The sequence below is a fragment of the Brachyhypopomus gauderio genome, chromosome 16, assembly GCF_052324685.1.
Source record: "Brachyhypopomus gauderio isolate BG-103 chromosome 16, BGAUD_0.2, whole genome shotgun sequence".
Taxonomy (NCBI): Eukaryota; Metazoa; Chordata; class Actinopteri; order Gymnotiformes; family Hypopomidae; genus Brachyhypopomus; species Brachyhypopomus gauderio.
The window spans coordinates 4,607,074-4,621,834 of record NC_135226.1 but is presented as its reverse complement, the minus strand read 5'-3'; the positions used below and the strand labels follow the sequence as shown (position 1 = coordinate 4,621,834).

At 51.2% G+C, this 14,761-nt stretch overlaps 1 protein-coding gene across 3 annotated transcripts in view; it reads right to left on the bottom strand.

The window, feature by feature from the left end:
• Positions 1–14,761, bottom strand: part of cadm2b (cell adhesion molecule 2b) — a 154,761-nt gene that overhangs the window by 34,109 nt on the left and 105,891 nt on the right. For all 3 annotated transcript variants that reach the window (XM_076976143.1, XM_076976141.1, XM_076976142.1), the window contains exon 3: positions 9,203–9,352. In XM_076976143.1, the coding sequence (XP_076832258.1) occupies positions 9,203–9,352 (150 nt within the window). The remainder of the gene's footprint in view (positions 1–9,202; positions 9,353–14,761) is intronic.

Genomic DNA, 14,761 nt, shown 5'->3' with positions numbered 1-14,761 from the left:
ATGCTAAAGCGCTTAGCATGATGCTAAATGTCAACTCTTTCAAAACTTGCTAAAGCTGGGAAAGAGTCACAGAACTGAAACACGCAGAACTAATGTGCTTGCTGACATTTTACAAAATGTTGATTAAATGTTGAGAATAAAAACCCTATTCTTTTGCAGTGCCGGAGTGTTCCTGTGTACCCCAGCTTGTGTTATTGACTGTCTTTTTAAACGTGACGTGCTGTTTGCTGTGAAGTCTAACAGCACAGTGGCAATAATCCCCTTTGGAGTCTTTGAAATACAACTCCAGCTGCCATGAGAATCCACGCTGCAATCTTCACTCTCATATTTTTTCCCATTTTCTCTTTTGAATGGTAAAGCACAAAGTAGAATTGGAGACACCTGGCCAACAAAATAAAAAAGATATTCCACACATTCAATTACAGCAGCAAACCACACGTGGGGAACCCGGTGGTGTAGCTAGGCCACTGCATGGTGACAGACAGCTGACTAGATTTTTCCACCTCATTAACATCATCATTAAGACCATCATTAAGACCAATGTTAAGATGATGACAATATGCTGACGATAGTATTTGGCTTTTCACTTAAGTGTTGTTTCTCATTGTAAAATCACAAGTGTACACTGAAGGTCTACACCAGGGGTACTCAACTGGCGGGCCGCGGTCCGGAACCGGACCCGAACGCAGTCCTGTCCGGACCCAATCTCATTCCTGATTAACTGGATACGGACCAAAACAAAACCGTAGCATATATTTCAGGGCTATTGAAAAAACACTCCGTCACGAGTGTTACGTTCGCCACCCCGCTCAACAACTTACGTTCGGCACCCCCGCCGCACCGGACCTCAGGTCACAGGTATCTGCCAAAATTGGACCGCGGACAAATTTAGTTGAGTACGCCTGGTCTACACCATGCCACATTGGCATGCATTTTTGGGATACAACAGATAGTGCTGTAGACGTTTGTGATATAAGAAGTGAGGAAATGTGTATGACCAGTTGAAGGGAGCATATTACCCATAATCCACCTTTCCACTCCCAATCTTCAGTTTATTAGCTGATCATTAGCTTGCTTTCTATCTTGCTTTCTTCACCTACACCGACCAGTGGACACTCCACTCGAGACAGACTAATACAGTTTATACCAAAAACACACAAATGAATTAAATGACCATTAGTCCAAGGACGCAAATGCACCTACTAATTATTGACATTAATATAAGGCATAAATTGCTGCCATCTTAATGGGCCTTTCACTAATTTTAATTATGTTCCATTACGCAGGTTGATGGGCCGGCAGGATGACTCCGCTGGCACCTCCCTCTTGTCCTTTATTTACGCTTTTTTGTTTTGTTTTGTTTTTGTGTATTTCTAGGGGATTATCCAATCAATCAGAGTCTGATAAGTAATTAAACTTCTATAAATTATTATGCAATTGTGCGTGTCTTCGAGCAATATCAGAGAACAATAAAATAACCTTTTCGAGGTAAACAGTTTTGCATTTATTTATTATTAAAATATATTACATTTATTATCTATGACCATAAAAGATAACGCTAGAGTTTCTTTTTCCATGAGTTGAAACGAACCGTGAAGCACATCTGTGTTATACTCGGAGAAATCAGCCCCAGAAGGACACGGTCTTCTCATGTCCAAAGCCAGAGGAGGTCCAGCTCACTTGAGACGAGCCTATCCAGGCCGGAGACCACTTCAGACAGACCATCCTTCAGCAGACCTAATTGCGGTCATTTTGGCCCCTCCCCCCCTCCCGTGTGTTTCTCCCAGTGTCCTCTTTCTGAGTGTGGCCTCTCATTGGCCAACGTTCCCTCAGGAACTAGCTCAACACTCTAGACCACTGCTGACTAAAGCACTCTGAACCCACTCTGAGTGCAGGTTTAAACGATGGAGTTAACCTTATTTACCACACACTCTACACATTCCAAACACTGCACACACACACACACACACACACACACAAACACACACAAGCACCCATACGCACACAATTTTGTGACCTAGAGATGCACACACTCAACGCTGAGTATTTTTCTGTGTTTTTTCCTCTAGTTTCCGAGGCCTTAATACATATGAGTAGTCAAACTGCTCTGTTACTTTGAGACATATTTTATGTATTGAACTCATTAGAATTTGTAGGAAGTGTGGAATTCTTCGGGGCTGTTATGATGCAGATGCAAATCTCAGAGGCAAACGTGTCTTGGTAGAGATGAGCAGTTTTTTTAGAACAATTTGTGATCAGAGATAAACTGTGGGAAGGCAAATGAACTGAAAAGAGGCCTATAAGACCCACAGCAGGGCGTGTCTCACTGCACACACATGTCTCTCTGCACACGTGTCTCTCCACCTGCACACACGTGTCTCTCTGCACACACGTGTCTCTCTTCACCTGCACACGCGTATCTCTCCATCTGCACAGGCGTGTCTCTCTCTGCCTGCACACACGTGTTCATACCAGCACAGAGTCTCTTTTTCTGTGTCTGCCGTCTCATACGCCGTATGTTTAGTGTCCTCACTGAACATCGTCCAGTGTTCAGTCAGCTGAGGTTGTGCTCCGTACAATGTCTCTGTGGCATGTGTCTCTCTCTCACACACACACACACACACATAAACACAGTGTTTTGAGTTCACCCTAACGGCACAAACTCATACACTGAAAAACATCTTCTGTACACAGATGGAAGGAGTGCAGGGGCTTGCTGGGGAACAGGCGTTTGGCAGGGATCCCATGGTGCTTCCTCCACAACCATCCCCACCGGAGTGTGTCAGCATAGTTTTGAATCTTCTTGGATGCAGTTTCTCTGTCCCCCACGGCAACCGGGGTACTGGTGCCATCCCACATCTGGATGCTTAAAACCAAATGAGAAGAACCCCCCCCCCCCCAACCCCAAACCCAGAGCAGGAAGAGATGGGACTGGACTTCATGATCCTCTCACACTTCATACCTCTCTGGAGCTCCGAGGACAAACAAGAGAGATTACTGAAAGATTACCGAGAGATTACCAGCAACTTCAGAATATACTGTTCATCCCCCACACAAACAGCAGCCACTCACCGCTGTACATCTAATTTAAGAGATATTCCACTACAGTAATAACATCTTAATCTGAATCTGATCATGTATAATGTATTGGGTGGATTATCTGATGGTACATATGATGCATTTTTGCCTTAAAGAACATGCATCATGCATGTACCCTTCATTACCTTAAAGATTGTTAGTTGAGTCATAAATCTGCAATGGCCAGTTACATACAAATCAGAAAGACTAGCTCCGCCCTAAATCATTCATGACCTCTCAAGAGTAGCTCCGCCCTAAATCATTCATGACCTCTCAAGACTAGCCCCGCCCTCAATCATTCACAAACTTTTGAGACTAGCCCTACCACCAATCATTCACAACCTTTCGAGACTAGCCCCGCCCCCAATCATTCACAACCTTCCGAGACTAGCCGCGCCCTCAATCATTCACAACCTTTCAAGACTAGCCCCTCCCCCGATCATTTGCAACCTTTCAATCAAGCTTGTTTCTATGAAACAATTTTCTATATCTTGTTTCTGTATTCACGAAGGAAAAGTAAATCCATAGGTGACTTCTCAGGGCACAAAGCCTCACTCTGCTTGACACGAAATTAAAAACTTGTCAGGAATCTTGAGCTGACTGCACTAGTTCCTTATTTTGCAGAACCCTAACACCCAACACACACCCCTACACCAACACACACCCCTGCAACAACACACACCCCTACACCAACACACACCCCTACAACAACACACACCCCTACAACAACACACACCCCTACACCAACACACACCCCTGCAACAACACACACCCCTACACCAACACACACCCCAACACCAACACACACCCCTACACCAACACACACCCCTACAACAACACACACCCCTACACCAACACACACCCCAGCAACAACACACACCCCTACACCAACGCACACCCCAACACCAACACACACCCCTACACCAACACACACCCCTACAACAACACACACCCCTACACCAACACACACCCCAACACCCAACACACACCCCTACACCAACACACACCCCAACACCAACACACACCCCTACACCAACACACACCCCTACAACAACACACACCCCTACACCAACACACACCCCTACACCCACACACACCCCTACACCAACACACACCCCAACACCAACACACACCCCTACACAAACACACACCCCAGCAACAACACACACCCCTACACCAACACACACCCCTGTACCAACACACACCCCTACACCAACACACACCCCTACACCAACACACACCCCAGCAACAACACACACCCCTACACCAACACACACCCCTGCAACAACACACACCCCAACACCAACACACACCCCTGCAACAACACACACCCCTACACCAACACACACCCTTGCAACAACACACACCCCTACACCAACACACACCCCTACAACAACACACACCCCTACACCAACACACACCCCTGCAACAACACACACCCCTACACCAACACACACCCCTGCAACAACACACACCCCTACACCAACACACACCCCTACAACAACACACACCCCTACACCAACACACACCCCTACAACAACACACACCCCTACACCAACACACACCCCTGCAACAACACACACCCCTACACCAACACACACCCCAACACCAACACACACCCCTGCAACAACACACACCCCTACAACAACACACACCCCTACACCAACACACACCCCAGCAACAACACACACCCCTACACCAACGCATACCCCAACACCAACACACACCCCTACACCAACACACACCCCTACAACAACACACACCCCTACACCAACACACACCCCAACACCCAACACACACCCCTACACCAACACACACCCCAACACCAACACACACCCCTGCAACAACACACACCCCTACACCAACACACACCCCTACAACAACACACACCCCTACACCAACACACACCCCAGCAACAACACACACCCCTACACCAACACACACCCCTGCACCAACACACACCCCTACACCAACACACACCCCTACACCAACACACACCCCAGCAACAACACACACCCCTACACCAACACACACCCCTGCAACAACACACACCCCAACACCAACACACACCCCAACACCAACACACACCCCTGCAACAACACACACCCCTACACCAACACACACCCCAGCACCAACACACACCCCTACACCAACACACACCCCTACACCACCACCCACCCCTACACCCAACACACACCCCTGTACCAACACACACCCCTACACCAACACACCCCCCTACACCAACACACACCCCTAACACCAACACACACCCCTGCACCAACACACACCCCTACACCAACACACACCCCTACACCCAACACACACCCCTGTACCAACACACACCCCTACACCAACACACACCCCTGTACCAACACACACCCCTACACCAACACACACCCCTACACCAACACACACACCCCTGTACCAACACACACCCCTGTACCAACACACACCCCTACACCAACACACACCCCAACATCAACACACACCCCTACACCAACACACACCCCTGCAACAACACACACCCCTACACCAACACACACCCCTGCACCAACACACACCCCTACACCAACACACACCCCTACACCAACACACACCCCTACACCAACACACACCCCTGCACCAACACACACCCCAGCACCAACACACATCCCTACACCAACACACATCCTAACACCAACACACACCCCTACACCAACACACACCCCTGTACCAACACACACCCCTACACCAACACACACCACTACACCAACACACACCCCTGTACCAACACACACCCCTACACCAACACACACCCCAGCACCAACACACACCGCTACACCAACACACACCCCAGCACCAACACACACCCCAGTACCAACACACTCCCCAGCACCGACACACACTGCTACACCAACACACACCCCTACACCACCACCCACCCCTACACCCAACACACACCCCAGCACCAACACACACCCCTGCACCAACACACACCGCTACACCAACACACACCCCAGCACCAACACACACCGCTACACCAACACACACCCCTACACCAACACACACCCCTACACCACCACCCACCCCTACACCCAACACACACCCCTACACCAACACACCCCCCTACACCAACACACACCCCTACACCAACACACACCCCTAACACCAACACACACCCCTGCACCAACACACACCCCAGCACCAACACACACCCCTGTACCAACACACACCACTACACCAACACACACCCCAGCACCAACACACACCCCTGTACCAACACACACTTCTGCACCAACACACACCCCTGTACCAACACACACCCCTACACCAACACACACCCCATCACCAACACACACCCCTACACCAACACACACCCCAGCACCAACACACACCCCAACACCAACACACACCCCAACACCAACACACACCCCTGTACCAACACACACCCCTACACCAACACACACCCCAACACCAACACACACCCCAACACCAACACACACCCCTGCAACAACACACACCCCTACACCAACACACACCCCAGCACCAACACACACCCCTGTACCAACACACACCCCAACACCAACACACACCCCTGTACCAACACACACCCCTACACCAACACACACTCCAGCACCAACACACACCCCTGTACCAACACACACCCCAACACCAACACACACCCCTGCACCAACACACACCCCTACACCAACACACACCCCAGCACCAACACACACCCCTGCACACCAACACACACCCCTACACCAACACACACCCCAGCACCAACACACACCCCTGCACCAACACACACCCCTACACCAACACACACCCCAGCACCAACACACACCCCTGCACACCAACACACACCCCTACACCAACACACACCCCAGCACCAACACACACCCCTGCACACCAACACACACCCCAGCACCAACACACACCCCTGCACACCAACACACACCCCTACACCAACACACACCCCAACATCAACACACACCCCTACACCAACACACACCCCTGCAACAACACACACCCCTACACCAACACACACCCCTGCACCAACACACACCCCTACACCAACACACACCCCTACACCAACACACACCCCTGTACCAACACACACCCCTACACCAACACACACCCCTACACCAACACACACCCCAGCACCAACACACATCCCTACACCAACACACATCCTAACACCAACACTCACCCCTACACCAACACACACCCCTGTACCAACACACACCCCTACACCAACACACACCACTACACCAACACACACCCCTGTACCAACACACACCCCTACACCAACACACACCCCAGCACCAACACACACCGCTACACCAACACACACCCCAGCACCAACACACACCCCAGTACCAACACACTCCCCAGCACCGACACACACTGCTACACCAACACACACCCCTACACCACCACCCACCCCTACACCCAACACACACCCCAGCACCAACACACACCCCTGCACCAACACACACCGCTACACCAACACACACCCCAGCACCAACACACACCGCTACACCAACACACACCCCTACACCAACACACACCCCTACACCACCACCCACCCCTACACCCAACACACACCCCTACACCAACACACCCCCCTACACCAACACACACCCCTACACCAACACACACCCCTAACACCAACACACACCCCTGCACCAACACACACCCCAGCACCAACACACACCCCTGTACCAACACACACCCCTACACCAACACACACCCCAGCACCAACACACACCCCTGTACCAACACACACTTCTGCACCAACACACACCCCTGTACCAACACACACCCCTACACCAACACACACCCCATCACCAACACACACCCCTACACCAACACACACCCCAGCACCAACACACACCCCAACACCAACACACACCCCAACACCAACACACACCCCTGTACCAACACACACCCCTACACCAACACACACCCCAACACCAACACACACCCCAACACCAACACACACCCCTGCAACAACACACACCCCTACACCAACACACACCCCTGCACCAACACACACCCCTTTACCAACACACACCCCTACACCAACACACACCCCTGCACCAACACACACCCCTGTACCAACACACACCCCTGCACCAACACACACCCCTGTACCAACACACACCCCTACACCAACACACACCCCTGCCACTAACCAGACGGGGTTTGCAGTGAAAATCGTATATTTCCCCTGGCGGAACAAAGATCACCACACACAAGCCGGAGAGGCGATACATTCCTTCAAATGTGAGAAATAATTTTCACAGACACACACACACACACACACACACACACACACACACACTCTCTCTCTCTCTCTCTCTCTCTCTCTCTCTCTCTCTTTCTCACACACACACACACACACACAAAAGCTTAAGTAAATGTCAGTGTTTGTGTGGCTCCCGGGAGCAGGCTAATGAAGCTGCTCTTTCTGGGTACAGAAGCAGCCCAGATTCTGACAGGGAGAACCAGCCCTGCACAAGCTCCACATCAGTTTTTCCACCATGATGAATAACTACGTACAAACCCGCCTTAAAGCCCAGCGTGTCGGGCTGAAGGTCTGAGATGCTTCCCCAGCAAACGGCTTTTAGACCCACAGAGCTGCTGCCGGTGCAGAACACAGCATGTCTGATCACGAGCTCCGCTCAGCACGTACGGCCTGTACATTCTCTGAGGACACGGGGACGCGGGGACGCGGGGACACGGGGACACGGGGACACGGGGAAGGGAGCATGCTCAGGGAAGCTTTTTTACCGCCTTGCGGTTTGGCGAACTTTGTGTAGAGGTTGTTGCCTGTAGAGACCAGGCAGCGTGAGGGCCGCTAATGCCGTCGTGCGTCTGCCATTTTGTGTAAAAGTTAAAATGGCTGGTGGTGCTGAGGGTGGAGGTGGTGTAGGGAGGTGGTGTACATAAATATGTAATATGAACACTATATGCTCAGTCATTGTGTGTGTGTGTCTGTATGTGTATTGTACAGTATGTGTAGTAAAGTTAACTAGACAAATGTGTAGGTCCTATATGATTAGTCAACCACTCACCAGCTCTGTTTAAGGTCCCGAGAAGAAACCTTTACTAATCAACGCGCCCCGGTGAGACTGACCTTTCTTGTCCCCGAAGAACAGAGTCTGCTGTGCAGGGTTTGACCACTGGAGGGAGGTGTTATCATTGTAATCCACACGGCAGGTCATGTTGGCCGTAGTCCCCTCAGCCACCGTAACGTTCTGGGTGATGGGGAACTGGCCCTGGCTGCCTGTGGCGGGCCCAGACAGACACAGAAAGAGAAACAGAGAGGTTAGAAACACACCACACCCACACCTGTGTGGCAACCTTGTGTGTTTTTGAGTGTGTTAAATGTGGGCCTCATCAGTACATCAACATTGAGTCTGTGATGGTGATTAGATCCTCCTGCCCCAGACTGACCTACTCCAGGTCCACAAGTGTTTGGTGTGGAGCGGTCCGCTCACTCTGGTGTTGTGGGTGAGAGGTTGGAGACGATGGAGGAGTCGCCAGACTTTAACCAGAGCTGGACTCACCTGAGACGGACTGGCTCACGGCCTACCATGGCACCTAGCGTGTGGAGCTAAAACACCAGTTTCCAAAGTTGTGAAGACGTATCTCACATTTCTGGTTAATCACTGACTTCACCCACATTGATATCTTAACTTCTAATCCATTCTGTTTTGCTAGAGCTGTTAGATATTCTCTAGGTCACGGACGCTGGTCCTGGTGGTCCTGGTGGTGCTGGTGGTCCTGGTGGTGCTGGTGGTCCTCACCACTTTCCACATCATTGTATCCTCACAGCTTCACTCTCAGAGCTGTGAGATGTAACGTAAACGAGCAGTACACCGTGACTATTACTCTGAGCGCATCCATGTGATCGGTTCTCGACTAAAGTGGCTGGCTGCCCCACATTGCAGGATTCTTGCTTACAGCTGCAAAGACGTTTCTCCACTCGTCCTCCTACACGGTTTCTCCTGTTCTGTATTATAGACCTAGTGGGCAGGAACCTTTCCTAACAGATTATACAGTGTCACTGTGCAACAGTCACAGTAAGAACAAACGCTGTTATGTTACTGTCTACAGCTAGTGAATACCTGACATGAGACTGTAAAGCAGAAAGACCTTCAGTCCTGTATCAGAATGTCTTCCTTTAATGGACGCCATCCAAGCATTCACACTTAAGCCGGGGGCAAAATTCTTCAAAAGGACATTTTGGAAAGACGGAATATTTTCAGGGTTGCAGCAAAAACACAATTGAAACCACAATGGGCCCTGTGAGGTGAACACCTCCCCCTAGTGGGCTGGAGTTCTAAGGCGTTTAAACACGGTGAGCTAACCCAGGCAGCACAGGGCAAACAACAACACATACATTAATAAGCTACAGTGTGTGTGTGTGTGTGTGTGTATTATCTTCGAGGTCTGGTTTAAAGAACTTAAACTTAAAAAACACTTTGAAACACTTATTGTCACTTTGTGCATTAAAATCTGGCTAAAAAAATCTTCAGCTGGACCAGATGGTGATTTTCTCCTTCGTCTCATCTCTTCCTCTGACTCCAGATCAGCTGTAATTGGTAGCGTGGCCTAATTACAGCTAGTCATAGTCGTCAGGGACTGATTCTGCTGCTCCTGCAGTTGGGTGGCAAACTGACACATAATCCCAACCATGGCAGCCTTGGTTCTGAGCACAATTGTGTGTGTGTGTGTGTGTGTGTGTGTGTGTGTGTGTGTGTGTGTGTGTGTGTGTGTGTGTGTGTGTGTTTGTAACGTCTACACCAACGCTGATCACTCAGTGGACTCTCTCTTACTCTACATTTGTTCTTCTGCTTATGTGAAGAGTTCTCAAATTAAACTCTGGTTGCATCTCTTTCTTTCTCTCTCTCTGTCTCTCTTCATGTCTCCCCATCTCTCCACACCTGGTCATACCTGGTCACACCTGGTCACACCTGGTCATACCTGGTCACACCTGGTCACACCTGGTCATACCTGGTCATACCTGGTCACACCTGGTCACACCTGGTCACACCTGGTCATACCTGGTCACACCTGGTCATACCTGGTCACGCCTGGTCATACCTGATCACACCTGGTCACACCTGGTCACACCTGGTCACCTCTGAAGCTAACACTAGGTCAGTCTATAACCTATAGCCCACAGGGTTGCCAACTCTAACGCATTAAGCGTGAGACACACGCATTTGACCGTTTTCACACACTCTCACACCGAAAAAAAATCTAGTTTATTTACCTCTGATCCACATCTATGATTCAATGAGTTACTAGTTCACTCTGGCGCCAACCACTGGCGATCGATTGATCACGATATAATACTACATTTTACTCCGCCCCAGTAACTATTTACGTTCGCCACCCCCTCCCCCCAACAATTTACACTCGCCACATCCTCCAGGTTCAAATCTCACTCCAAGCGACCCCTGAGCCCATGTGTCCTGGAAGTGCAGTAATCATGCCAGAGGATTAGGGTTGCCTCATTAGCCCTAGGCTGTAGAACTGCGGGGCTGTAGAACTGTGGGGCTGTAGAACTGTGGGGCTGTAGAACTGCGGGGCTGTAGAACTGTGGGGCTGTAGAACTGTGGGGCTGTAGAACTGTGGGGCAGTAGAACTGTGGGGCTGTAGAACTGTGGGGCTGTAGAACTGTGGGGCTGTAGAACTGCGGGGCTGTAGAACTGCGGGGCTGTAGAACTGTGGGGCTGTAGAACTGCGGGGCTGTAGAACTGCGGGGCTGTAGAACTGCGGGGCTGTAGAACTGTGGGGCTGTAGAACTGTGGGGCAGTAGAACTGTGGGGCTGTAGAACTGTGGGGCTGTAGAACTGTGGGGCTGTAGAACTGTGGGGCTGTAGAACTGTGGGGCTGTAGAACTGCGGGGCTGTAGAACTCTGGGGCTGTAGAACTGTGGGGCTGTAGAACTGTGGGGCAGTAGAACTGTGGGGCTGTAGAATTGTGGGGCTGGGGTGCAGGGGAGGGGTATCCACAGCATCTGAGCACTCAGAGTTAAACAGTCCGGCAGGCTGAGCGAGGTGGACAGTGAGAGAGATCAAAGCCACAAAGTCTGTTTCACTGTCCACTCACTGCTTCTGCCAGAGTAAAAAAACATGCGTGGTGGGTTCAGCAGGCTGGGCCAGCACACAAGACCCAGCACACAGGACCCAGCACACAAGACCCAGCACACAAGACCCAGCACACAAGACCCAGCACACAAGATCCAGCACACAGGACCCAGCACACAAGACCCAGCACACAAGACCCAGCACACAGGACCCAGCACACAGGACCCAGCACACAGGACCCAGCACACAAGACCCAGCACACAGGACCCAGCACACAGGATCCAGCACACAGGACCCAGCACACAGAATCCAGCACACAGGACCCAGCACACAGAATCCAGCACACAGGACCCAGCACACAAGACCCAGCACACAGAATACAGCACACAGGACCCAGCACACAAGACCCAGCACACAGGACCCAGCACACAGGATCCAGCACACAGGACCCAGCACACAGGACCCAGCACACAGGACCCAGCTCAGTGCCGCTCACAGGACCCAGCACACAGGACCCAGCACACAGAATCCAGCACACAGAACCCAACACACAGGACCCAGCACACAGGACCCAGCACACAGGACCCAGCTCAGTGCTGCTCACAGGGCAGGAGACTCGTCTGATTACATATCGTGTGGCATTTGGTTTTACTGATAGTTCAGGAGAAATAAGCTCTCATGGTTTCTTCAGCTAGTCATTACACTGAGAAGCTATCAGTGTTGAGTGTGAGCCAAAACCTTAATAAGTCCTAATAACTCTAAGTTATAACTCTAATAACTCTAGTTACTCCAATAAATCCAAAGATCTAATAACTGTAATAACTCCAACAACTCTAATAACTGTAATAACTCCAAAAATACTTCAAACAACCAGAAATACAGCAGACATAATTTACATTCCAACTCCCAACCCAAAAGAACGTGTTGGGGCACAGTCTTAATGTTTACATGGGGAAGAACACGATGGGGTTCACACTCTGGAACCAGTAGCTGTTTGTAGTGTTGACAGACACGTGGAAATTCTGAATCGCAATTAAGAATGAGAGATACGGAGTCTAGCGGAGGATCAGAACACAACAAACTCCCCCTTCTACCCAGGATAGTCTGTAGGCTTCTCTATCACTCCAGCCTCGCCTGGAACCTGCCCATGTATCTGAATGAACAGAGGAACCCTGGGGAATACGGCCAGTGCAGAACTGCCCCCCTGCCCCTGCCCCTCCCCCCGCCCCTGCCCCTCCCCCTGCCCCCCGCCCCTCCCCCCTCCCCCCCTGCCCCTCCCCCTGCCCCCGCCCCTGCCCCTGCCCCTGCCCCGCCCCTGCCCCTCCCCCTCCCCCCCTGCCCCTGCCCCTGCCCCTCCCCCCGCCCCTGCCCCTGCCCCTCCCCCTGCCCCCGCCCCTGCCCCTGCCCCTCCCCCTGCCCCCGCCCCTGCCCCTCCCCCTGCCCCCGCCCCTGCCTCATGTTTACAGTCTTCTGCATTTTATTTATACTAAAACGCTCACCAAGTGTTTGTCATCTTTATGTCTAGGTGGGGCCTTGTACCAGGGTCAAACGGATACATCAAAAAAATCTAACGATGTTTCTCAGGAAATATCTCAAATGTAGCATTTCTTGAATATTTTTATAGGCTAAATTCTTCTATCCTTTAATAAATTCTTTTGGCATGCTCTATGTGCTATTTACAGTGTTTTAACTTCTATTCACAGTGATTATACAGTGATTAACCACATTTATGGTCTGAACAAAAAGATTCTGTATTTCAAAAACAATAAAACACATCCTTGCATGCCCCACATTACATCCAAATGTTTCTAAAATATTCTCCCATTTTATCTTAATATGGTGAACGTCCCTTAATTTGAGCTGAAGCACAGAGCAAAGACCTCAACATTACAGACTTTATAGTCCTAATACATATGGAGGGCAGCACATTATAACATAGTGACATAAAGTCTGTAGGTATGGAATACATCTGTAGGGAAGAGTGGAGGTAGGGTGGAGGGGTGGAGGAGTGGAGGGTGGAGGAGTGGAGGAGTGGAGGTATGGAGGTGTGGAGGTAGGGGTGGAGGAGTGGAGGAGTGGAGGAGTGGAGGATTGGAGGTGTGGAGGTAGGGGTGGAGGAGTGGAGGAGTGGAGGATTGGAGGTGTGGAGGAGTGGAGGGGTGGAGGAGTGGAGGAGTGGAGGATTGGAGGTGTGGAGGAGTGGAGGGGTGGAGGAGTGGAGGAGTGGAGGTAGGGGTGGAGGAGTGGAGGAGTGGAGGTAGGGGTGGAGGAGTGGAGGAGTGGAGGAGTGGAGGTAGGGGTGGAGGTAGGAGTGGAGGAGTGGAGGGTGGAGGAGTGGAGGGGTGGAGGGGTGGAGGAGTGGAGGTAGGGGTGGAGGAGTGGAGGTAGGGGTGGAGGGGTGGAGGAGTGGAGGAGTGGAGGGGTGGAGGAGTGGAGGGGTGGAGGAGTGGAGGTAGGGGTGGAGGAGTGGAGGTAGGAGTGGAGGAGTGGAGGTAGGGGTGGAGGAGTGGAGGGTGGAGGGGTGGAGGGGTGGAGGAGTGGAGGTGTGGAGGTGTGGAGGTAGGGGTGGAGGAGTGGAGGTAGGAGTGGAGGAG